At 44.5% G+C, this 25705-nt stretch overlaps 2 protein-coding genes across 3 annotated transcripts; both read left to right on the top strand.

The window, feature by feature from the left end:
• Nucleotides 1-1190: 1190 nt before the first annotated feature.
• LOC120704034 (probable sucrose-phosphate synthase 3) lies at nt 1191-9840 on the top strand. Of its 2 annotated transcripts, XM_039988277.1 has the most exons (13): nt 1191-1537; nt 1728-1817; nt 3973-4181; nt 4577-4640; nt 4839-5537; nt 5680-5787; nt 5937-6068; nt 6200-6376; nt 6636-6689; nt 6775-6837; nt 6917-7618; nt 7753-7880; nt 9078-9840. In XM_039988277.1, the coding sequence occupies exons 1-13, from the start codon at nt 1289-1291 to the stop codon at nt 9352-9354; spliced, it is 2952 nt and encodes a 983-aa protein (XP_039844211.1). In that variant the 5' UTR covers nt 1191-1288; the 3' UTR covers nt 9355-9840. The 2 variants fall into 2 exon arrangements, with proteins under 2 accessions (XP_039844211.1, XP_039844212.1); XM_039988278.1 differs by lacking the exon at nt 1191-1537 and having other exon boundaries at nt 1728-1836.
• An 11814-nt stretch (nt 9841-21654) lies between these two features.
• On the top strand, nt 21655-25652 carry LOC120704037 (heptahelical transmembrane protein ADIPOR1-like). Its single transcript, XM_039988281.1, has 4 exons — nt 21655-22998; nt 23093-23188; nt 23561-23615; nt 24781-25652. The coding sequence occupies exons 1-4, from the start codon at nt 22718-22720 to the stop codon at nt 25450-25452; spliced, it is 1104 nt and encodes a 367-aa protein (XP_039844215.1). The 5' UTR covers nt 21655-22717; the 3' UTR covers nt 25453-25652.
• Nucleotides 25653-25705: the final 53 nt, after the last annotated feature.

The following is a 25705-nucleotide window of genomic DNA, read 5'->3' as shown; positions in this document are numbered from 1 at the left end:
CTTGCCAATTTAAAGTACTAAATGAAGTCTATTTACAAAATTTTTTGCATAGATGGATTGTAAATCGCGAGACGAATCTAATGATGCTAATTAATCCATGATTAATCAATAATTAGCGGATGGTTACTGTAGCATCACTGTTGCAAATCATGGATTAAGTAGGCTCATTAGATTTATCTCGCGATTTACAGCCCAACCATACAAAAAATTTTGTAAATAGATTTCATTTAGTACTTCAAATTAGTAAGATTAATTTGCATTTTTTTGTGTTTACAGTTTTTTGCGTTTACAGGGTGGGAACTGGGCCTTGGTGTACAACTCCCAACGGACTCTGTCTCACGGCCTGTTGGTGGCACGGTCTCTGACGGCGAAGGAGCCCTGCTCCTGAAAAGAGCCCTGCTCCTGCAGGTCAAATTCAATTGCCTTGGCAAGCGGGAAAGGTAAGCGATGCTGCCCAGCGCCCATTGGCCATTGCTCACCTGGACCCCTCGTTTCCGAGTCCGTACAAAGCTGGGCGGAGAAAGCGTCCATGGTCTGGCGCGCATTGAATTTCCCATTTCGGAATATAGGAGCAGATTGTGGTGCCTTTTCCTACAGAGCAGGGCATAGACTTTTGTGAAATAGAAAAAAAGGTGTGAATTGATGAATGTTCGTCTAGTGTGCACTAGCCCAATCAAGCTGGCCCAGCAAGCAACGCAAGAATCTCTTTTGTTCAAGGAGATCGATTGGAGATCGTATGGCATATGAGTGCATTATTGAGTGTGGAGTGGACGCCACCCAGCTATGGCCGTTCTTTCGGAAAAAAAAAGCTATGACCAAACCGAACGCTTGCAATCTTTTCACCCGTTGGATTTCCTGTGAGTTTGAGTAAAAACAACTGTTTTCTCACTATATACCAGCTAAGGCATGACAATTTTGCGCCAATTTTACTTGATTTTGACATATGCGAATGCAGCTATAGAATTTCACGGTCATAAAAAATTGCGCCGCCCAGCACAGTGACAAAAAAAGGGCTGCCACTGAGATATACGACCCGGGTCACGCCGTTGGATCTGGATCCAACGGCCAGGATCGCCCCGTGGAGCTGTCGCTGGCGCTTGGGGGCAAGGCAATAACCACAACCCGTTTCCAATTCCATTGCCCATTTCCTTTCCATTTCTGTTTCTCTTTCTTTTTCTCTCTCTTTCTCGTCGCCGCCCTCGGCGCCACCACCACCACTTCCCTCCCCTCCCCCTCTCCCACCCGCACCCGCCGCGCGCCTCCCCCATTCGCCTCGATTTCGCCGGCGATGTACGGCAACGACAACTGGATCAACAGCTACCTCGACGCCATCCTCGATGCCGGCAAGGGCGCCGCGGGCGCGGGCGCGGGCGCCGTCGCCGCCAGGGGCCGGGGCGGCGGCGGCGGCGGCGGCGGGTACGGGGACCGGCCCTCGCTGCTCCTCCGCGAGCGCGGCCACTTCTCCCCCGCCCGCTACTTCGTCGAGGAGGTCATCACCGGGTACGACGAGACGGACCTCTACAAGACCTGGCTCCGGGTACGTGCTCGCGGCGAGGCTCCGCTCCTTGGCCCCCCGGCGTGCGCTGCGGGCGGAGGGCGGGCACGCGCTCCGGATACCTGGCTCCTCTGCTCGCCGCCGTTCTTCCTTGGCTGTTGATCCGCGGGATGTGCTGATCGATCTGTGTGTTGTGTGCGACCGCGCGTGTGCACGTGGTGGGTGGGCGCAGGCGAACGCGATGCGGAGCCCGCAGGAAAAGAACACGCGCCTGGAGAACATGACCTGGAGGATCTGGAACCTCGCCAGGAAGAAGAAGGAGGTGCGACTTTTCGCTCTTGGTTCGTTTCTTCTCTCTCTTCGTGCTGCTTGTTTTGTTCCTGATGCGGTACGGGAGGATGTGTGCCCATCCGTTTTCGATAGTTCAATCCACAAGTTGGGCTCCGGAAAGAGGAGCAGTGGGTTAGATTAGTAGTTAGTGGTGGATTTTAGAGAGCACCAGGATCTGTTCGATAGAATGCAACAATCAAACACTCATGACTCATCCAGCTACGCTCGATGAGCGGTATTGCGCTAGAAGTGCCCCAATGATGTCGAACATTATGCCAAGCTTTTCAAATCGGATTATTTGAGTTAGCTACTGTCATCACCTGGCCTCCTGTTCGTCATCTTCTCCCCTTTGGTAACTTCTCACACTATCTAATTTGCTTGATAAAGTGGTATAATGTGAAGAACATACATGCATTCATCACCTCCCTTATAGATGTATGGATGCACTGACTGCAAAGCTTTCTACTAAGCAGCCACTCATATTAGTCTGTTTTTGTTTTCTGCAGCGACAATACTAACAGATAAAGTGAGCCTGGTGAAAGTTAGCTTGAAAACACTATAGATCTAGCTAGAAAGATGGAGCAAAAGTGTGTTTTGCTGCTATCGGTGTCAATAAAATCACAATAAAATGGTACGGGCGATGGGATGATATGCTTTTCCTTTGGAAAATCTGTAATAATTGCACACTCATGTTGCTTAATAGAGTGCAGGCCACGTGGTGTTCTCCCACATATTCTGAAAAGGAAAATTTTCTTTTGCTAATAGAAAATTGTGGAGAAATGCACTGGACAATGTGTTTGGCAGGTGGAGGGTCCATTTAGGTTGTTTCTGTACTGCAACCTCAAAACTCAAAAGCCAAGAAGTGCAGCTATCAAGACTAAATTTCTATCTTTTACGCACAAATCCTAATATTCCATTTTCTTCTATCAATTTCAAGAGTTTTTTTCCTTCTGCATTAAATTCTGCCTTTAAAAGTCCATTCATCATTCAATGCCGCAAAACGGTTGAGGCATGCTTCATGTGATCAAAATAGACTGAAGATTTTAATCTGTAGTAGACTAAAAATATCTTACATGGCAACCCCCCCCCCCCCCCCCCCCCAAAAAAAATCTAGAAACATTCTCAATGGTCTTATCCATTCTTGGTTGCCAATTCTTATCTGCTGCACAGAAAGTACATTGGAAGTTCCATTTACACTACACTAAACCTATAATTTGAGATTTGTTGGAATGAACAAGCTGAAGTGGAACCTTCAATTGATAAGGACATTCCTGCAGAGCAACTTTTCTGCACACCTTATTTCAAGGACTTCACTGTGTATTCAGATTTTAATTTGATAAAGATTTATTATGGGAAAAAATGGCTATGTAGCATCCACAACACATTATCAATGCAGCTCTGAAATATTTTGGCACATTTTAATTCTGCTAAAAAATCAGTATGTCAGTCTTTTTGCTATGTTAATATCCAGCAGACTTTCTTCAATTTTCACATTCTGAAGACTAATGGGGTTATCTTTTTTATGATACCGTTGACTATTTTACTCAAACTTTGACCAATGATATTTGTTTAATGAATTAGTTAAACAAAGTAAAATAAGTACCAGTACATCTATCATCAAAAGTACTTTAGATTTAACTCGTAGTTTTATCTATTTGCATAAATATTTGTAGAAAAGATGAAGAGTCAAACAGATGAAAAGTTGTAACAAACCCTTCTTGTGGTATTTGACTAAAGTGTCCATTTTCAGATGCTACAAATCATTTCCCTCCTTTTTCTTAGAGTTTGCAGTACTCTTAGTTACCTGCAAATCTGCAATACAGACACCAAGGGCTTAGAACTTAGATGATCTGGAGTCTGGAATGCTTGGGATATATAGGTACAAGATAAATGTTATTGTTCCTGTGCTCTTATCCACTGGCTTGATGACAACCTTATTAAGCATTATAAGCAAGATTTTTTTGTGCACTTGGTGCATTGGGTATTTTGACTTCTAATCTGATATATTGTCGTCAGATGTAGGTTTGAAGGCATTTTACTTTCACATTTCCACCTTATATGATAATTACATCGTCATTTATATTTGAACTTCTATCTCTTCCAACTAATGTAGTTTTTCTTTGTTACATAAATGTTTAAATATTCAGTTTGAGAAAGAGGAAGCCAGTCGCTTGTCAAAACGCCGTCTTGAGACTGAGAAGCAACGAAATGATGCTACTGCAGATATGTCTGAAGATCTCTTTGAAGGAGTGAAGGGAGAGGATGCTGGTGATCCTTCTGTTGCCTATGGTGATAGCACAACTGGGAACACACCTAAGATCAGTTCATTTGACAAGCTATACATAGTGTTGATCAGGTATGGAGTATTTTATTTAGCAATTTCTTACTGTACATTTTTTTATACTTCTATGTAAAGCATATGTTACAGATTGATTAAGTTGCATGTGATTTGTTTATCATCTAACAAGATGCTATTGATAACTGTTGCAAAATGGTACACAATAAATTGAAGGTTAATAAATTTATACCTTTGCACGCCAAGAGGTCCCCCATCTATGGCCCCCAAAACACACACACAAGGAAACCAACTTCCTAATCTGAACGGTGCACAGCGTTTATACTATTAGTACTGTTGGTTTCACATGCTGTGCATATAGCTTGGTTTAAATATGATGTAATCCTTTGGCTAGTTGGTATTTTTAATGTAATCTATTTGCCATTAAATTTGTGTTATGATGCATTGTACTGTAGCCTTCATGGCCTGATTCGTGGAGAGAATATGGAGCTTGGCCGTGATTCAGATACTGGTGGCCAGGTAATAGTATTGTCAATGCTTTTAATTATGGAATCAAGTAAAAGTGTTTGGTCCTTTCTTCAGAATGAATAACTCAAGCCATACGCTATAATTAAGTGGAATGGATGTCGCTTGCATTTTATCCTTCCGAAAATATCCATTAAAAGAATATCATACAAGGCATGATTTCACTTGCATCCACTATGTGCTGTTTCATAGGTCAAATACGTTGTGGAACTTGCAAAAGCATTAAGTTCATCTCCTGGAGTTTACCGGGTTGACCTATTGACAAGACAAATCTTAGCCCCAAATTTCGATCGTGGCTACGGTGAACCGGATGAGATGCTGGCTTCGACAAGCTTCAAGAACTTAAAATTTGAAAGAGGAGAGAACAGTGGTGCACATATCATCAGAATACCGTTTGGCCCCAAAGACAAGCATCTAGCTAAAGAAAATATCTGGCCTTTCATTCAAGAATTTGTTGATGGCGCACTGGGTCATGTAGTGCGGATGTCAAAAACAATAGGCGAAGAAATTGGCAGTGGGTGTCCGGTTTGGCCTGCTGTGATCCATGGCCATTATGCCAGTGCAGGAGTTGCTGCTACCCTACTATCTGGAGCGCTTAATGTTCCTATGGTGTTTACAGGGCATTTTCTTGGGAAAGATAAGTTGGAAGGGCTTCTCAAGCAAGGGAGACAAACTAGGGAACAGATAAACATGACATACAAAATAATGCGCCGAATTGAGGCAGAGGAATTGTCTCTCGATGCGTCCGAAATAGTTATCGCAAGCACAAGGCAAGAGATAGAAGAGCAGTGGAACTTGTATGACGGTTTTGAGGTCATGCTTGCAAGGAAGCTCCGTGCACTAGTCAAGCGTTGCGCTAACTGTTTTGGTCGCTATATGCCTCGTATGGTTGTGAGTAAACACTACTCTGTTTTCTTGAACCATCAGTTATTACTAGCACAGTAGCACTTATGCGAACTGTGTTCTTTGGATGCTTGTCTTTATCTATTATAGAGGTTTAAAATACTTTAGTTCTCTATTACTTGCTCTGCAGATAATTCCTCCAGGTGTTGAATTTGGCCACATGATTCATGATTTTGATTTGTACGGAGATGAAGATAGCCCATCTGCAGCCTCTGAGGATCCATCTATTTGGTTTGAGGTTGTGAAATTATCTTCAGATTTGTACTTGCAAGACCTCATTTTTTATTTGACTTATTCAATAACTGATATTAGCAATGACTTGTTTATTCCTATTAATCCTATGTTATGTTTAAAGCTTGTGTGCTGATGATAAGTTTGTGATGGCAGATAATGCGATTCTTCACAAATCCTAGGAAACCTATGATTCTGGCTATTGCCCGTCCATATGCTGAAAAGAATATTACAACGCTTGTGAAGGCATTTGGTGAATGCCATCCATTGAGGGAGCTTGCTAACCTTGTAAGATAAGACTGAGAACCTAACATTTTCATGTTTCGGACATATCATGTTCCAATATCATAAGTATTAAAGCTGTCAATAATCTAGAATTTTGACACTCTTTTCCTTCACGTTTTGATTTTGCATTCCAGACATTGATAATGGGTAACCGGGAGGCGATTTCCAAAATGAATAAAGTCAGTGCAGCTGTTTTGACATCGGTGCTTACATTGATTGATGAATACGATTTATATGGTCAAGTGGCATACCCAAAGCATCACAAGCAGTCTGAAGTTACTGATATTTATCGTTTAGCAGCAAGAACAAAGGTATATTATTTTTAGCAAAGAAAATTGGTGGTGCCATATCCCCCCCCCCTTCTTTTGAATGCCAAAAACTTGAAGTACTTGCCTTTGATACCTTTTAAAATTTTCTTCCAACAAGTATTCATGATTATATACAAGTGTGCAATACAGTATGTATTTTCTTATTTTAAATGGCATTCACCAGTACAAGTTTTCTTTTTATATGTATGTCAATGCTGACATCATCTGTTGAATGCTGACATCATCTGTGGAACATCTGCAGGGCGCTTTTGTAAATGTTGCTTACTTTGAGCAATTTGGTGTCACATTGATAGAGGTCATAACTATTGAAATCAAAATTCATTTTTGTATCCCATATCATTTATGTATCCTTACCACCTATCTATTCATTTGGTGAGCAGGCTGCCATGCATGGGTTGCCTGTAATTGCAACAAAAAATGGGGCTCCTGTTGAAATCCATCAGGTTGACGAATATCATTGCACCATTTCTTGAATTAATCTTACCAACTTACAGCTGTAACAGACTGGATCTTTTCTCGCAGGTTCTGGACAATGGTCTTCTCGTTGATCCCCACGATCAGCATTCAATCGCAGATGCCCTCTATAAGATGCTTTCTGAAAAGCAGTTTTGGTCAAGATGTCGAGAGAATGGACTGAAAAATATACACCAATTTTCTTGGCCTGAACATTGCAAGAATTACTTGTCAAGGATATTAACTCTTGGGCCAAGGCATCCTGCTTTTGGGAACAAAGAAGACCAGAAGGTGCCTGGGAACTGCAGGAGGCATATCCTTGTTATTGCTGTGGACTCTGTTAGCAAGGAAGATTTAATTCAAATTATCAGAAATTCTATCGAGGCTACTCGCTCCGGAGCTTTGTCGGGTTCGACTGGTTTTGTCCTGTCAACTTCATTGACAATAGCAGAGATATGTTCTCTAATAAAATACACAGGCCTGCTCCCTACAGATTTTGATGCCTTCATATGCAATGGTGGGAGTGATATATATTATCCTTCACAGTCTAGTGATGTGCCAAGTAATTCTCTTGTTACATTTGCACTGGACAATAGTTACCGATCACATATCGAGTATCGTTGGGGAGGGGAGGGTTTAAGGAAGTACTTGGTTAAGTGGGCTTCTTCAGTAGTAGAGAGAAGGGGAAGAACTGAAAAGCAAGTCATCTTTGAAGATTCGGAACACTCTTCAACATACTGTCTAGCATTTAGAGTGGTTAATCCAAATCATGTAAGCTTCTTTCCAGAATTTTCTAGTTTGGTTGAAAATTTACTCATTCATTATTTGGGCCATTCAAATTCATTGCTTTATTACAGTTGATTATACAACTTTTTTGTTTTTTTAACTTTGTTTATATATTGTAGTTGCCTCCTTTGAAAGAGCTGCAAAAGTTGATGAGAATCCAGTCACTACGTTGTCATGCTTTGTATAACCATGGTGCTACCAGGCTATCCGTAATTCCAATTCATGCATCACGATCTCAGGCTCTAAGGTTTGGTGCTTTATTTTTCTTCAGTCTTCGATTATTTAAATGTTCCTTATTCTAGAGGAATCATTTATCTTCTGCTTCAAATTAGTTGCAATATAATTTAATGCAAAGTCTCTTTTTATTAAAAATATGTTTCAAGATGTGAATTTCTTATTCCCTTTTTATGCGAAAAATTGAATCATTGCCATCATAAAAGGTGCCAATTGAAGATACCACCAACTGTGACAATGACCTATAGCGCCAGAGACCACATTTCAAGGCCACACTGGATTCTATTTATGAACTTGGTGACCAAATTGTGATGGCACTGAGCAATATTCTCCAATTGGATGGGTTATTCCAAATTTCTAATGATAAACATTTTCAATAGAAGATTAGATAAACCTTACCTTAGTGCTTTGTTTGGGTCCCAGCTGATTATCTATGATGTGGACTGATTATCGATACTAGAACAGCATGATAGATCGGCTAACTCGCCCTCCCTCTGGAGGCTCTGAGCTGCTTCTTTGATCTATTTTCTGCTTGCCTAACCCTAGGACTCAGCAACCTTTTATAGACAAGGCGCCTAACAAACTTGACCCTTAAGTAATCTAATATCTAGACTCACCCTAAACCCTAAACTATGGCGGCGCTACAGTACCCGCGGTACTGTTCACGCGCAGTACTTGTGGGCCTAGGCCAGTGGCCGGCCCACTTGCCATAACATCTATAACCAAGGTTATACCGAAACTGGGGGTGGATCTTACCTACTTAGTATGATCGGGAACTGAGTGGTTACCAAACTTGGTCAAAATGGGTCAGGATGAGATATAAATACGTGTTAAATATGCGAACCAGTTTAGATGGTTAGAAAAGCAATTTCACTATAAGTAAGGCTAGCTAAGTAAGAAAACCTGTAAGTGCAACATTGAATACAGAACTCCAGTACTACTGGCTACATTGAGTGTTTAAGTTGATGGTACAAGTTTTTTTCCTTAAAGAAAAAGGAATGTTTTCTATATTTTATACCTGTCAAATATTTGCTGCAGACCAAAAATCATCAGCTCTTTTGCAATAGTGAATACTGCCACCCATTAATAAAATGCACATTGATGCAGGATCAGTACTTTTTGATTGTGTGGTCTCGTTGGGGAATGTTTTATGTATTTAATTTCCATACGCACCTTGCAGCGAACCTAGTAACACAAGTTTCTGTTATAGGTATTTGTCTATTCGCTGGGGCTTGGAGTTGCCAGATGCTGTTGTTATCGTTGGCGAATCCGGTGATTCTGATTATGAAGAACTGTTTGGAGGTCTTCACAAGGCAATCATCCTTAAGGGTGGATTCAATACTCCTGCAAATAGGATCCATACGGTCAGAAGGTACCCTTTACAGGATGTTGTTGCTCTTGATAGCTCAAATATCATTGGAATTGAGGGTTTCAGCAGTGGTGACATCAGGTCTGCAATGCAACAGCTTGGTATACCCACACAATGACACCAAGTGTGCTCTGTTTTGTTATTAATAGAAAGAAAGAAAGAAATGGACAATACAAATATACGATACAAATAGTATCATTTCCACTCTAATGGAAATGCCCGATTTTGCCTGCCAGTCATTTAGTGTATGTGGTCCCTACTTGGGGCTGTGAATGACATTCCCCTGGATCCTCACATTGGAATTTTTGGAGTGAAGAACGTGTTAATGGATACACCAAGCTGTACAGACGAAACAAATTTGTTCAAATGTTGATAGTAAAAACATCTTATGGAAGCATTTTCAGCAAACAAGCTTCCAATATACCAAAGCTGCCCGAGCTTGCAATTTTCCATCACTGCGGGAGTTGAGTGTATGATTACTGTGCAACCCTCTAAACTCTTTTTTATTTTTTTGCTCTAGGAGGGGTGCCTTATAATTGTGTAAATACGTTGTCACAATTGAGCATTATACATATATACGTTTTTTTTGTGTTTTCACGAATTATATGCACAAAATGTTTCTTTTGTTGTGCGTTTTTCCAACAGCCTGTGGTTACAGCAGTAATAACCGTATCTATCTGCTGCTGTGGTTGTGAAATTATTGTGGCAACTAGTGCTCTCACGAAACTATGATGTCATCATGATGTAAGCCCTTTCATTGTCGATTTAAGTATTTATCTACATAAACATTAGTGTTGATATGCCTTGCACTCAAAGCAGCTGCTAAGTTTGGTGTAGTAGCTACAACAATTACACCATGTGCATGTGCTTTCCTTCTTCTACCACTATACCCCATGGATGATCACTTGCTTCCATACCCATCTTTTCAAAGAAACTCTCCACATTTTTACATTCTTTTGCCCCATTTGTTTGACCTGATTTGGTCTTATGTTGCTTGTTTTTCCGAATTCGTAGAATCGTTTCGTTTAGCTGTTTTCCCCCTCTGTATTAAAGAGTTTGGTATTGATGTTAACCGATATCAGTTCTGAAAAACTGGAGAGCAGTTGGACTGATTGGTTATCGGTTTGTGGTTGGCCATCTATATCAAGAACGACTGTGGTACGGCTGCTTTTCTTGAACACATACATGAAATAATATCAGAGTCAAAGTCGGGATAGCTATGGGTATTTTTATATATGCATTAGGTGGTTAGCAGATGGAGAATGTTGCCCAAGAAAATGCAGGTTACACACCTGATCTCTTTTTGTTTGTGGCTTTCTGGTTCATTCCGAGGAGCAGTTGCCATTTCTGTACACAACTTCATGTAACAGATCTAGTGCCAAGCTGACCAACCATGCATTTAAGTTCAATGTATGCTTCCTCCATTTTGATTACTAGTTGTTTAGGACATGTGTATAGTCTTCAATGCAAATCTTCAGCCATTTTGTTTTCTCTAAGTAGAACAGTAAAGGGCCGTAAATGAGTTCTTTTGATGATGAGATATATCACTGCCATGTACCATCCTGGCACAACAAATCTAAATTGCATGCCCAAGGTTGACCACATGCATGTTAGGGTGGCATTCATTTTGTACATGGGGGGTGTCCTACATTTCTAGATGAGCTACCACAAGCCTTCGGTTTCGTATATTCCCAACAAGATCTTGGGAATGTTAGAATCCTATAATCCTACAGTGCTGGCCCGCTACATATCCTTGTGTGGACTCTGGGATCCTTCACAATCCTATTAAGATGCTAGATCATACATATATAAGAGTCTACGTCCTAATAACTTTTTCAACATATGAAAATTGGATGATACCTTTAAGCATATAAAAAGTTTACTCATTCTAATCTGACATCCTTTGACCCTGTGATACCTTAAGTGATGTAATAAATAATGGATAGAACCTCTTATGTGATTAATTACTACATTAAATCATATTGAAAACAGAGTCAAGCTGATAAAATATATCAAAAATCAACACCACATACTTCATTGTTAATATATATTTTCGTTGTTATACGAAGTAAATCTGATTGATTTACAATCTGATTCTACGATTCCATCTTTTCTCCTGTTTGCAAGAAAATAAAAATCCAAAAGATTCTACCTCTATTGGATTTGACGGTACACGCAAGAGTGGAGGGCGGAGACATGTATGCATACATGTAGGGTTCTTAACCTGTTAACCATCTTGTAGTTATAGCACATGTTCAATGTTCTTACTGCCTTAATTTTTTTAAAATCAAAATAGCACTAAATCCACACTGATGCCGTATTTTTTTAAATCAAAATAGCACTAAATCCTCCCCATGCCCATCGGCATCAGTGAGGAGCAGAAGACGTCGGCCCCGTTCGGATGGCCTTAATGTGGCTGGCTGGGGTGAAAATGGCTGGGCTTAAGCCCAACCGTTCGGCTGCCCAGCTCCAGTCGAACGGCTTGCGCTTAAGACGCGCTAAGCCGCAGGCTCCCATCCGGCCCTCCGCTCTTCCCCGCTGGGCGCTGGCTCCTCCTAGGGTTAGCCTCGCTGCGCCGCTTCCGCCCCCGTCCGCCTCCGACCACGCCGCATCCACCCCCATCCGCCGCCGACCGCCTCGTCCGGGCCGCCCCATGCCTCCGCCGCTCGCGTAGGAGCGCCATCCGACTGCGCCGCATACGCGCCCATCTGGCCCCATCCGACGCCTACCGCGCCGCATCCCCATCCACCGGCGACCGCGCCGCATCCGCCCCCATCCGCCGCCGCCCGCGCCGTTCCGACCGCGCCATGCCTCCGCGGCTCCCGTAGGCGCGCCAGCCGCCCGCTTGAAGGGATCAGCCCGCCCCAGGTGCTGAAGATCCGTCTCGGCGGCCGGCCCCGCCCCAAGTGGAGGGGCCATTGGTTGCACGCTCTGGATAGCCTGGATCTGCGCCTTCTTCTCGGCCTGGTCGCACGCTCCGCTCGGACCAATCCCCCAATCCGGACACGCCTCCGACGCCGTCGCCGTGCTCCTCTGGCGACCTGCACCGAAGCTCCCTCGGGGCTGCACGGCGACATCGCTGCGCTGCATCCGGAACTCCTACGTCGCCCCTCTGAACTTGCATGACCGCTTACTTCCATATGGGCTGAAAAGTACAAAAGATTGCGGTTCCATGGAAGCTTTAGGTTTATATATCTGGACTTGTGCACACGGGGCTGGTGTTAGAGAATGCAGGGATAGATTCGAAAGGTCTTTAGATACAATAAGTAGGAAGACTTCTAAGCTGGCAGAGATTATGTTTAGGTGGGCACAGACTGTACTAGTTCCAGCCGATAGGCACTATACACAAGTGAGCAGCGAACTTGCGGAATATGCACCATGGTTTGATGGATGCATAGGTGCTATAGATGGCACTCACCGGTGGAAGTGAATCAAGAAGCCAGAGTTGACTTCATTAATAGGGACGGAGAAGTTTCGATTAATGTTTGCGCCATAGTGGACATGCATGGCCGATTCACCTATGTGGGAGCCGGGAAGGCGGGTGCATGTCATGATATGGCGGTTCTCCAAGATTGTCAGGCGGATCAAAGATTCCCGCATCCACCACCAGATTTGTGCTTATTTTTCAAGCTTATGTTGAAACAGTAGTGTACCCAGTTTGCTGCAACAAGTGACCATAGTGAGAAGACTTAAAATTGTACAATTTTTGTAGGCCGGTACTACCTGGCGGACTCGGGTTATATGGAGCAGCAAGGGTACATGACTCCTTTCCGGGATACTAGGTACCATAGGTCACATTTTAGGGGCGTTGATGTTCGCACATTAGATCGTCACGAGAAATTTAACTACATTCACTCCAAACTGCGCAATATCATTGAAAGGAGGTTTGGGCATTTGAAAGAGCGGTGGCATATCCTGGAAGGGGTTCCATTCTTCAGGAGGGAAAAGCAAGCATGGATTATCATATCATGCTTTGCAACGGAGAATTATCTGTGGCTGCGTCAATATGGAGATGGTTCAACTTAAGATCCGTCGGAGTGGGTGGCGATGAATACTGCAACTAATACCTCAGAATTGAGGGAGTTAGTTTCTGCTGCTGTGTGGCCGGCATGATTTATAATTTGTTGCTGGTGAATGGACTCTGAATGTGGTATTATTATGTGAACAACCAGAACGGACTTGTGGTTTGGCGCCATGTATGAAACTGATGTTGATTGAGGATTTTTTTTAATTCTTAATGTTGATCAGTTAATTGTTAATGTTGAATGGTCGAACTAGTAGTTTGTTGATCCGAATGTTATGTGTAATTAACTGTTATTTGAATGTCACTGTCAGGTCTTTGGCGCCAAAAATGTAATTGGATATGCACGAATGGTACTATTTTGTTCATGTAATGTGTTGCATTGGCACAAAAATTTGAATTTCAATGTGTAGTGGGCTTTGGCGCCAAAAACCAGCCGAACCAGCCGTTTTCAGCCATTTCCAGACGAACCAGCCAAAACCAGCAGTGACTGTTCATTCAGCCATCCTGTGTAGGGAAACGGGTAGGCTACGCTAGCATCACTACCGCATAAACCCAAGATACTTGCGAGTAGAAGATCATAGATCGTTACCACTAGACGCGCAGCGCAGCGGAAGAAGTCGCGCGTCGATGTAGAGGAAGTAGTCGATCACGTCCCACGAACCGAGCTTCTCGTACTTGATCCCAGCAGCCGATCAGCGCAGCAGTCGCAGCAGCGCCTCCACGGAGTCCACACGTACGGGGATGAAACGCCGGGCGTCGGTGTGCTAGCACCGCACGCACGGCAAGGGCGGCGGCCGAGAGAGAGGGAGGGGCGGCGGCTAGGGAGGTGGCGCGGCTCAGGTCATCGCCCCCCTAGCCCCTCCCTCATATATATAGGGCGTACTAATGGGCTTCTATCTCATAGGCCCATTAGTAACCCTAATCCCTCTTGGATCAATATCCACTTGGGCCTTTAAACCGTATTGTGATGATGGGCTCTTGGGCATATCACCAACAATCTCCCACTTGCACTAGAGACAATCATACATGCAAGCTTTCCAACATTCCAAACCCCTTAAGTGTGTGACCCGCTAGGTTCATGTGTAGGTGGTCGTGATCGGAAATCATTTCCGAATCACAAGTCAATAGCGGCACCTAGCAGGGCATAGTGACTCACAAATACACATAAAGATTATATCGGCCGAACCATAGATATACTCATACACCGATCCCTTTGCCACACGATACCAGTCAAGCTCAAAGCGAGATGCGTGCCACCTTTGTGATAGCTCGACCATTCTCTCGATCTAATAGTGGATTCTATTCATAACTAACCTTTAGTCATCATGATTAACTCTTTAATCACTTTGGCATGGCCATGCACTTTCAAATCCAACTATCTCGAGGGGCCCAGAGATATCTCTCCCGTTATCTAGGAGGGGCAAATTCCATCTTGATCCGCTCACATCCCATTCCATGTTTCATGACATACCTGTAAGCTGCTTTTGTAACTACCCAGTCACGGAGTAGCGTTTAGCAGCCCCAAGATACACCACTACACACAGTGAGAAACAATGGCGATCTCAGGTCTAAGGATTCAGTAGGTATAACACTCAAGAACAACTGATGGCACATACAAAATAACAATCCCAACATTGTCTTGGAGTGGGTCAATCCAACACCATGTTCACCAACATGTGTCCACATCATTAATCCGATATCTCCATATCCATGATCCGTGAAACATGATCATCAATTAATGCATGTGCTAGTCTCAACGTCGTTGTTGTCCCACACAACGACATAAACTAGGGATAATTTAGAATCATATCATTTTCAACAAAGAGTTTCACGAACAAGTCACATACTTGATAATCAATGTAAAATAATCATCCATGGAACAAATAACAATTATTTATCATTACATAAACATACTCATGACACAAAATCTCCCACGCACACTAGAATCACTGATGTAAGTATCTAATACCCATAGATCTCATGTGCGCCTCATGCTTTGGTTGTGGGAGAGGCTTCGTCAACGGATCAGCAACGTTTGAATCCGTGTGCACCTTGCAAACCTTCACATCACCTCTCTCAACAAAGTTACGGATGAGGTGATACTTTCGCAATATATGTCTGGACTTCTTAGTTGTTCTAGGCTCCTTTGCTAGTGCAACGGCACCACTATTATCACAATAGAGGTCCACTGGACTGGACGCACTAGGAACAACACCCAAGTCAGAAACAAACTTTCTGATCCAAACAGCTTCTTTTGCAGCTTCGGAAGCTGCAATATACTCGGCCTCTGTCGTCGAATCAGCCACCGTATCTTGCTTGGAACTCTTCCAGCTCACTGCCCCACCATTGAGGCAGAAAACAAAACCGGATTGCGATTTGGAGTCATCTTTGTCTGTTTGAAAACTAGCATCGGTGTAACCCTTTACAAGGAGCTCATCTTCGCCTCCAAATATTAGGAACATATCCTTAGTTCTTCTCAAGTACTTAAGGATACTCTTTACAATTGTCCAGTGAGGTTCACCGAAATCTGACTGATACCTGCTCGTAACACTTAGAGCAAAGGAAACATCTGGGCGCGTGCAAAGCATAGCATACATGATCGACCCTATGGCTGAAGCATAAGGAATCGTACTCATCCTCTTTTGCTCATCAGGTGTCGTAGCACACTGACTCTTGCTTAGAGTAATGCCATGTGACATTGGCAAGAAACCTTTCTTGGAATCTTGCATATTGAAACGATTCAATATCTTGTCAATGTACGTGTCTTGGCTCAATCCAATTAGCCTTTTTGATCTATCTCTATAGATCCTAATACCCAGAATATAAGCCGCCTCTCCTAAATCCTTCATCGAAAAACTCTTTTTCAATGAGGTTTTAACGGCTTCAAGCATTGGAATATCATTTCCGATCAGTAATATGTCATCCACATATAGGACCAGAAACACAAGTGCGCTCCCACTAGCCTTTTTGTAAACACAAGGCTCATCTTCATTCTTGATGAAGCCAAACCCTTTGACTACTTCATCAAAACGAATATTCCAACTCCGAGATGCTTGCTTCAATCCATAGATGGACCTCTGAAGCTTACATATTTTCCCAGCATTTTTAGGATCGACAAAACCTTCAGGCTGTGTCATATACACATCCTCACTTAGATGTCCATTAAGGAAAGCGGTTTTGACATCCATTTGCCATATCTCATAGTCATAATATGCGGCAATTGCTAGGAGAATCCGAACAGACTTTAGCATTGCGACGGGCGAAAAGGTTTCCTCATAGTCAACACCTTGAATTTGTCGGAAACCTTTCGCCACCAATCGTGCCTTATAGATGTGAACATTTCCATCCATGTCTAATTTTTTCTTAAAAATCCACTTACAATCGACAGGTCTTACACTGTCAATCTGATCGACCAAGTTCCAAACTTGATTATCATGCATGGATTTTAACTCGGATTCCATGGCTTCAAGCCATTTGTCGGAGTCGGGTCCCATCATTGCTTCTTTGTAGGTCAAGGGCTCATCATTTTCCATCAATAATACATGGCGCTCCTCCGTAATAAGGAGGTTGAGCTTGTCAGTAGCGCGACGTGCCCTTATAGACCTTCGTGGGGCTGGTGCCTCAACTACGGGTTGTGCAACATCTTGCACATCCCGTGGATCTTCAGTGGGTGCTGAAACAGTTTCGGGTGTTTCCTGAATTTCTTCAAGTTGCACCTTGCTCCCACTAAATCCTTTTGAGAGAAACTCCTTTTCTATGAAAACACCATTGCGAGCGACAAACACTTTGTCTTCCGCCTTATTGTAAAAATAATATCCTTTGGTTTCCCTAGGATACCCCACAAAGAAACATTTGTCTGACTTTGGAGTGAGCTTATCTGACATCAAACGTTTGACATAAGCCTCACATCCCCAAACTTTGAGAAAAGATAATCCGGGACGCTTCCCAGTCCATATCTCATATGGTGTCTTCTCAACAGACTTACTTGGAACCCTATTCAGTGTGAACGCAGCAGTTTCAAGAGCATAACCCCAAAATGACAATGGAAGATCAGCTTGGCTCATCATGGACCTAACCATGTCCAACAAGGTTCGGTTCCTCCGTTCGGATACCCCATTCCATTGAGGCGTTCCGGGCGGAGTTAGCTGCGGAATAATTCCACATTGCTTCAAATGATCACCAAATTCAAGGCTCAAATATTCTCCTCCACGATCAGATCGCAGAAATTTAATTGTCTTGCCTAATTGATTTTGTACTTCATTCTAAAATTCTTTGAACTTTTCAAACGATTCAGACTTGTGCCTCATTAAGTAGATATAGCCATGTCTACTAAAGTCATCAGTGAAAGTAATGAAGTACTGAAAACCACCTCTGGCTATTGAGCTCATTGGTCCACATACATCGGTATGTACAAGTCCCAACAAGTCACTCGCCCTCTCACTCTGACCAGTGAAAGGCGCTTTGGTCATCTTTCCAAGCAAACAAGACTCACATGTGTCAAATGATTCAAAATCAAATGAGATTAACAATCCATCTTTATGGAGTTGTTCAATGCGCTTCTCATTTATATGACCTAAGCGACAATGCCAAATAAAAGTGGGATTCAAATCATTTGGTCTAAGCCTCTTAGTATTAATGTTACAGACAGATTTATCCTCAAGATCAAGAACATATAATCCATTCACCAATGGACAATGAGCATAAAAAATACCATTGCAAAAGATAGAACAACGTTTGTTCTCAATTACAATCTTAAAATCACCAACTTCTTCCAAACATGAAGAAGAAATAATGTTCTTGCTCAAAGCAGGAATGCAATAACAATTATTTAATTCCAAAACTAATCCGGAGGGTAGAGACAAGTGGTAGGTGCCGACCGCCAACACCGCAACCTTTGCGCCATTGCCGACCCGAACGTCCAACTCGCCTCTTGCAAATCTTCTAGTCTCACTTAGACCCTGCAACGATTTGCAAGTGTGAATCATCGATCCAGTATCAAATACCCATGATTCACTAGAAGATAATGCAATATTTATTTCTATAACATTTATACCTGAAGTGGAAGTCTCACTTCCCTTCTTCTTCTTTTCTTCCAAGTACTTCTTGCAGTTCCTAGACCAATGTCCCTTTTCATGACAGTGGAAGCATTCATCTTCAGAAGTAGGGCCAGATTTGGCCTTAGGTGCTGGCTTTAGCTTAGAGCCCGAAGACTCACCACCGGAACTCTTTTCCTTGCCTTTACCTTTGGGATTAGGAGGCGTCCAACGCTTCCTCTTTTTGTTCCCCTTCTGAATCATCATCACATGATTCGGATTCTTCTTAATGCTCTCCTCTGCTGTTTTTAGCATCCCATGCAACTCACTCAATGTTTTATCCAAGCCATTCATCTGAAAGTTCATGATAAAAGGCTCATAGCTCGCCGGGAGCGACTGGAGAATAACATCAGTAGCCAAGTCTTGGTGAAGTTCAGAACCAAGTCTATCCAAAGTCTCAATGTAACCAATCATTTTGATCACATGAGGACTGACTGGGCTACCTTCTGCCAGCTTGCACGCAAACAAGGACTTTGAGATCTTAAACCTCTCAGTCCTGGCTTGGTTCTGAAACATCCCACGCAGCCCCTCGATCATGGTATGAGCATCTGCATGCTCATACTGGTTCTGCAGATCAGGGGACATGGTGGCGAGCATCAGACAGCTGACATCAAGTGAGTCATTGCAGTGCTTCTCATAAGCTCTGCGATCAGCAGCAGTTGCATTGTCAGGGAGATCATCAGGATATGGCTGCTCAAGAACATACTCCTTTTTCTCTTGTTTGAGAACAATTCTCAGATTGCGGTACCAATCAATAAAGTTTGTTCCATTCAACTTTTCTTTCTCAAGAACAGAACGCAAATTAAAAGCGGAATTGTTACTGGCAGACATGATCTACAACATTAAAGTAAAGCAAGATTTCAGCACTAAGTTTATGTAAAGACTTTCATTAACTGATTTAACAAAAGACAACCTACTATATCAAAGTCATCTTCCCTCTAATGACATATAGTAGTTCAAGATCCATAATCACTAAAATTCTAGTGAGCTTTAGCATCACGGCTAGAAAAGTAGTGATACAGGTAAGTAACAAATTACTAATCACATCTCTATGCGACTCTTGTTTGTTGGGTGGCATCCAATGCCCCGGCCCCAACCCTATGCCTTAAAGCCCAAAACTGTTTTGATAGCTTTGCTGAGTAAACCAATACTATGCTTGTGAATGTCCGACATCCACCCTATACAAAAGTGATAGCTGAGGGTACTCTACTTTGGTAAACCTACCACACAACGATCAAAATTTATAGGTGCAGCTATTGGTAAAAGGCATCAAAAACTCAAACTTTTCTGAGGGAAGCTATTCTATCATGATTAAAGCATCCACCATATGTAAAAGCATGAAAGAATAGTATGATAGGAAAATAAATATCACAGGCATATAATCATATTATATTGTGAATAGTATGGCCTCTTGCATCACAATGGGCTCCATCGCCATGGCTCCAAGGTGACCTCCATTGCCATCCGTCCTGTCTTGTGGTGATCATCATCGCCATCATGATTGAAACCTCCATGAAAAGATACTAAGCTACTACATCTAATAGCTAGTGAAATAATTACATGAGGATTCAAACATCACAAGTCGACACGCAGGTCGTTATACAATAATGGTGCAACCTCAACCCGGTTGTGTTAACTTGCGACACGCAGGCCGCACAAATCATCACATACATCATCACATGATATTGAGGCCATACCATTCACATCACACCCTGCAAAAACAAGTTAGGCGTACGACGTGTTCTACCAAAGTAGCGTTTGGGAAGCCGCTACAGCGAGAAACCTCACGGAATTACACAGATCGTATCTATGGAATCCCTATGAAAATCTCATCAGAGTGATCGCATCACCTCAAATCCGAGCCATTCATAATGCCTCAATTTTCACTAGGTCAATCACCTTGACCGTGCAAACTTTGCACTTGAGAAGACTGCATCTACACATGACCTTGATCTGTTGGTTCAATCTGCTGACTATGCACACAGTTAGTCCCGATGGTGATTCCAGCCGGTAGGGACATGTCGTATGCATAACAGAGAAAGAACACAAACTAATCTTTTGTCACATGCCGCGCAATCAACTCGCTCCAGTTTTAACCACTTATGACCAATTGATCTAATCAAACCGTGCAAAAGTAATAGATCCAATCTACTACAACAACATATCACCTATATGCAAAAGATCCAGACCAAAAACTACGCAAGATGGCTCTGGTACCACTGTAGGGAAACGGGTAGGCTACGCTAGCATCACTACCGCATAAACCCAAGATACTTGCGAGTAGAAGATCATAGATCGTTACTACTAGACGCGCAGCGCAGCGGAAGAAGTCGCGCGTCGATGTAGAGGAAGTAGTCGATCACGTCCCACGAACCGAGCTTCTCGTACTTGATCCCAGCAGCCGATCAGCGCAGCAGTCGCAGCAGCGCCTCCACGGAGTCCACACGTACGGGGATGAAACGCCGGGCGTCGGTGTGCTAGCACCGCACGCACGGCAAGGGCGGCGGCCGAGAGAGAGGGAGGGGCGGCGGCTAGGGAGGTGGCGCGGCTCAGGTCATCGCCCCCCTAGCCCCTCCCTCATATATATAGGGCGTACTAATGGGCTTCTATCTCATAGGCCCATTAGTAACCCTAATCCCTTTTGGATCAATATCCACTAGGGCCTTTAAACCGTATTGTGATGATGGGCTCTTGGGCATATCACCACCATCCTGTTCATCCAGCCAGCCAAAATAAGGCCATCCGAACGGGCTGGAAGTTGAAGCCATTTCTGACCCTCGCGCGTGCACTGTTCATCGACCCCCATCATTCCCGAAGCATCAGCATCGTCAACCTCGCCCGAAACCCGCACGTTCCCAGCTCCAGCTACCACCAGCCAGCCTACACCGGCACACGCCACGGCTTCAAGGCTCTCCAGGTCGGTCGGATCCCCATCGCGTGGGACGCCGACGACAGGCGCCGGGCGGCCGGTCGGAACGCGGGAGCAGGCAGAAGTAGCCCCCGACCCGGCCCCTTGCCGGATCGGTCAAGGTCGAGGCGGTTGGTTGCGAGCTCCCAACCAACCGGGAGCCAGGCGAGGCCAGGCCAGGAGGTCGGCCGCCGCGCGCGGGCGCTGACGTGGTGGCGCTGGGCCCGCGACCCGCGCCGCACGCCTCGGCGGGACGGGGTCAAGCAGAGGAGGAGAGGCGGCTCCTGGCTGTGGCTGCAGGTTCTCGGCGGCAGCCGAGCAGGGGCGCGGCGGCTGCTGGGCTGGAGAATTCATGGCAGCGGTTGGGAGGATGGGTGGATGATGGGTGGCCAGCAAGCACCAACAGAGCCCAAACGGGTCAACTCGGAGGTTTCAAGCGGGGGCCCGGCGAGCAACAACAACTACCAAACTGTATTCTGCAAAGACACCATGAAGCATTTTTTAATGGCCGGGCGTGGAACTATATTTGGAAGTATTTGAAAATTGAAAGTGGAGTTTTACTGTAAGATTAGTGAAGAGACTAAAGATGCATGTGGGAGGGGGGTAGCTGGACAGCGCAAGGAACTTCATTCAGTTCTCTGAATTTAGGGTCTGGGCACAAGGATTTGTCCATTGAGAAACACAAGTATGTGGATCTTACTCTGATGAGTCTACATTTGTCATTTGTAGTTTAGACACACTGAAATTTTGGAAAAGATGTAGCAAGAAAGGTACAGTTTTGATACAATTTCTTGGTAGCATATTGTTGTTGCTTTGACATGACAAATGGTCCCTTCGAAATTAAAATGGCCGGGGCCATGTGTCAGTGGACTCACTGCTGTTGGTACTGTTTGATTATTATCATTCCTCTGCCTTTTGTCCTTGCAATAATAATAATAATAATAAAATGGAAAAGATGATTGCTGTGGGCTCTTCCAATTTACCTCCCAAACATTGTTGATGTGGTTGTCTGTCCTCCTGCCCTACCTGTATCCGTATTTGTCCATGTCCCCTTCAACGCAATCAAGCCACCCCCACCCCCGCCTCGTGTGTACACGCACCACCACTCCAATCAACACGTTGTCATCTACCATAACTTCCATCATGCGTGGCCGGCGACATGTGAGCCCTGGAGCAACACAGTGCTGGACGTTTCCGGGGATAAAATCCATGGAGGAAGAAACGAGAGCAGCTTAAATAGCCCCGCACCCCTCGCGTTTCCCTGCCTTGGTCGCAACAACTTCTCAGCAGGCTTGGCTTGGCTTGCAGCTTCGTTCTCCCGTGTGCAGCTCACACCATACCACTGTGCTGCTGTGCACATCTCCAGCTCGGGCCCTTTATAGCCCAGCCTTTTTCTGGCCCCGTGATAATTTGAGAGAGAGAAGGGAGGACAGGTAGGGGGGAGAGCTGAGGAGGCATGGCCATGGAGAGTGAGGAGGGCGCCGCACTCTGTGGCCACCAAGAATCGGCAGCGGCGGCCGTGAAGGGAGGAGGAGGGGGCGGCAAGAGGAGGAAGGGGCAGAGGAGAGGGGGAGAAGGCGGGGAGAGGAGGAAGTACAGGCTGGTAAGCTACCACGAGCTGCCGGACTACATGAAGGAGAACGAGTTCATCCTCAACTACTACCGCTCCGAGTGGCCCATCCTCAATGCCGTCCTCAGCCTCTTCTCCTGGCACAACGAGACCATCAACATCTGGACGTGAGTACGAAGCGGATTCAATCGCGTCGCCATTATTTCTTCTTCTCTGAATCTCGTTGCTGATGTTGGGGCCGGTGTTTCTTGTGGGGTTCAGGCATCTCCTTGGCTTCATGCTGTTCTTCGGCCTCACCCTGGTGCATCTCGGCCAGTACTTCCCCCAGGTTGCTGATCTGATTGGGCACCTTTCCTGGTGAGCTTCTCTTCAGATTATGCTAGCTACTTTCGGTCACTGCAAATTGGTTAATTTTGTTGAATGCGTAGTCGGAATTAGTGTTACAATATGATGTTACAGTGACTCTTAAGGAAACACCACAAATCCACTTGGATTTTAGCTTCTGGTTCATGGAGCCGATGATTATTGTGAGTGTACAGAAACTTTTGTGCTACTAAATCTAGCTGTATTCACAGGTCTCACCAACTGAATTCAATTCTGATACATACACGTAACCTTGACAGCGATAGTACTTATGTTTGATCTTTCTATGATGAGATCGTTGAGTAAAGAAGTAGTTCTACAATTGAGAAGTTGCTTATACAAACTCCCTCTCTCCTTTTACTGCAGGCCAATCTCAAAGGTTACTGAAAATGTCTCCAGCAATATTGGGGATGTCTTATCGGTGAGTAACTTTCATTTCCTGAAACAATTCGTCCATGTGGTAATTCTAGGAGAATATACTGGATTGCAGTAAAATTGCCCTGGTTAGAATTCTGCCTGCTACTTTGAATGCATCAACTTTTCTGTACTGGTTTGTTGCCTTTTGTTTGTTCTGGTGTGCATGACATGGAAGACAAGGGTTTGTGAGCTTCTGATTGCTTGACTTGATGGCTAGATTTAACTTTTTTATGGCGCCTTTTTTCTGGTCCCCGTGATAAAAAAAAAGGCACAAATGTGTTGTTGCTTCACTTCATCACAACAAGTTAACTTTCCATGATGTGTTCAGAAGATTGGATTGTGATCTAGTGATGTGCTTATGTTCACCCCGAGGTCATGACCACCACGGCACGGCTCTCGTGTTGTCACGGCTTTCTTTCCGGGCCAAATCCTCGTGTCTGAAACAATATATCATCATGAACAATGTTTGGAGGTTAGGTGATGTGAAGGAGTCATGTATTGTAGCACACGACGCAATTTGCATGATCTTGGAGGCTATGCCATGCGTGTGCTGAGTTTTCGTATGAATCCATATTTCCTAAAGGACTTCATATCAACCTTCCATTTTCACTTGATGCTTTTACTGATGTTGATCCTGGGTTTGCAAACATGCTGATGCTTAATTGATAATGTATAACAAGCCTTCATCTGAATTATCACTCGGTTGTCATGGATTCCCAAACGTTCAAAGAGAATATGTATGGTTGGATCTAGTACTCACACTGTACTGTCACTTACCAAAATATTACTACTATTTGGGACACATTGTTTTCAGATGTTTAATTGCATCATTTTAGAATTCACTTGTTAGTTTGTGATGATGACTTCCATGGCAATATAAATTATTTCATATAACTTTCCATTTTCACATTCCTAAATTGCAACATGCTGGTACTCAATCTTAATCATTAGTTGCTTGTCATGGCTTTCAAAGAGCAGTAACCTGACGACTAGAATAAGGTCGAGTGCAGTTCGTACTGTGACTTCACGGTCACTTATTGGAGACCATTGCTTTCAGTATTTAATTAATGGAAACATGTCAGAATTTACTACTTGTTTACCCTGGTAACTGTCATGGCAATGATTAACTTGGTACACAGCACATTTATCTGATGCATGTCATGGTTCAGGGAGCGGCGATGTTCATCCAGACGAACCCGACCCTGGCCTCGTACGGCATGGCGGTGACCTCGCAGACGACGCGGTGGCCCTTCTTCGTGTTCCTGGCCGGCGCCATGTTCTGCCTGCTGAGCAGCAGCGCGTGCCACCTGCTGTCGTGCCACTCCCACCGGCTGAACCTGTTCCTGATCCGGCTCGACTACACGGGCATCGCCGTCATGATCGTGGTGTCCTTCTTCCCTCCAATCTACTACATCTTCCAGTGCGAGCCGCACTGGCAGGCGGCGTACCTGTTGGCGATCACGGCGGCGGGCGTGGGCACGGTGTACGCGCTCATGTCCCCGCGGCTGAGCGCCGCCCGGTACCGCGCCCACCGCGCGCTGCTGTTCGTGGGGATGGGCCTGTCGGGGGTGGTGCCGGCGGTGCACGCGGCCGCCGTGAACTGGCACGAGCCCCGGCGGAACGTGACGCTGGCGTACGAGGGCGCCATGGCGGCGTCGTACCTGGCGGGCACGGCGTTCTACCTGACCCGGGTGCCCGAGCGGTGGAGGCCCGGGGCGTTCGACCTCGCCGGGCACAGCCACCAGATCTTCCACGCGCTCGTCATCGCCGGCGCGCTCGCGCACTACGGCGCCGCCATCGTGTTCCTCAAGGCCCGCGACGAGATGGGCTGCCCGGCGTAGCGCAGCCGCCGGAAGAGATCGTTTTGTTCTACAGCTTTACTTACAGCAGCAGCAAGTGTGCAATATTGAAATTACTACCGTCTTCCGATGAGTGACAGTTGATTGTCGTTACAGATTCGTTCTCAATTTGTACATAGAAAGAAGATCATGAACCATGATTAATTAAGTTGTTAATCGATTCTTTCTCGGTTTGAATCCAATCTGCAAATTACAAAGAAAAGGGATTTGATTGATCAAAGAGGTGATGTGCTGG

The sequence above is a fragment of the Panicum virgatum genome, chromosome 4K (assembly GCF_016808335.1).
Source record: "Panicum virgatum strain AP13 chromosome 4K, P.virgatum_v5, whole genome shotgun sequence".
Classification (NCBI taxonomy): domain Eukaryota; kingdom Viridiplantae; phylum Streptophyta; class Magnoliopsida; order Poales; family Poaceae; genus Panicum; species Panicum virgatum.
This window is presented reverse-complemented; position numbering and strand designations above follow the sequence as displayed.

Coding starts and splice junctions, on each gene's coding strand:
- LOC120704037 (XM_039988281.1), top strand. CDS start 22,718: ATGGCCATGGAGAGTGAGGAGGGCGCCGCACTCTGTGGCCACCAAGAA. Junction 22,999..23,092: donor GAGACCATCAACATCTGGAC/GTGAGTACGAAG, acceptor TGTGGGGTTCAG/GCATCTCCTTGGCTTCATGC. Junction 23,616..24,780: donor ATATTGGGGATGTCTTATCG/GTGAGTAACTTT, acceptor GTCATGGTTCAG/GGAGCGGCGATGTTCATCCA.
- LOC120704034 (XM_039988277.1), top strand. CDS start 1,289: ATGTACGGCAACGACAACTGGATCAACAGCTACCTCGACGCCATCCTC. Junction 1,538..1,727: donor TCTACAAGACCTGGCTCCGG/GTACGTGCTCGC, acceptor GGGTGGGCGCAG/GCGAACGCGATGCGGAGCCC. Junction 4,641..4,838: donor ATTCAGATACTGGTGGCCAG/GTAATAGTATTG, acceptor GCTGTTTCATAG/GTCAAATACGTTGTGGAACT.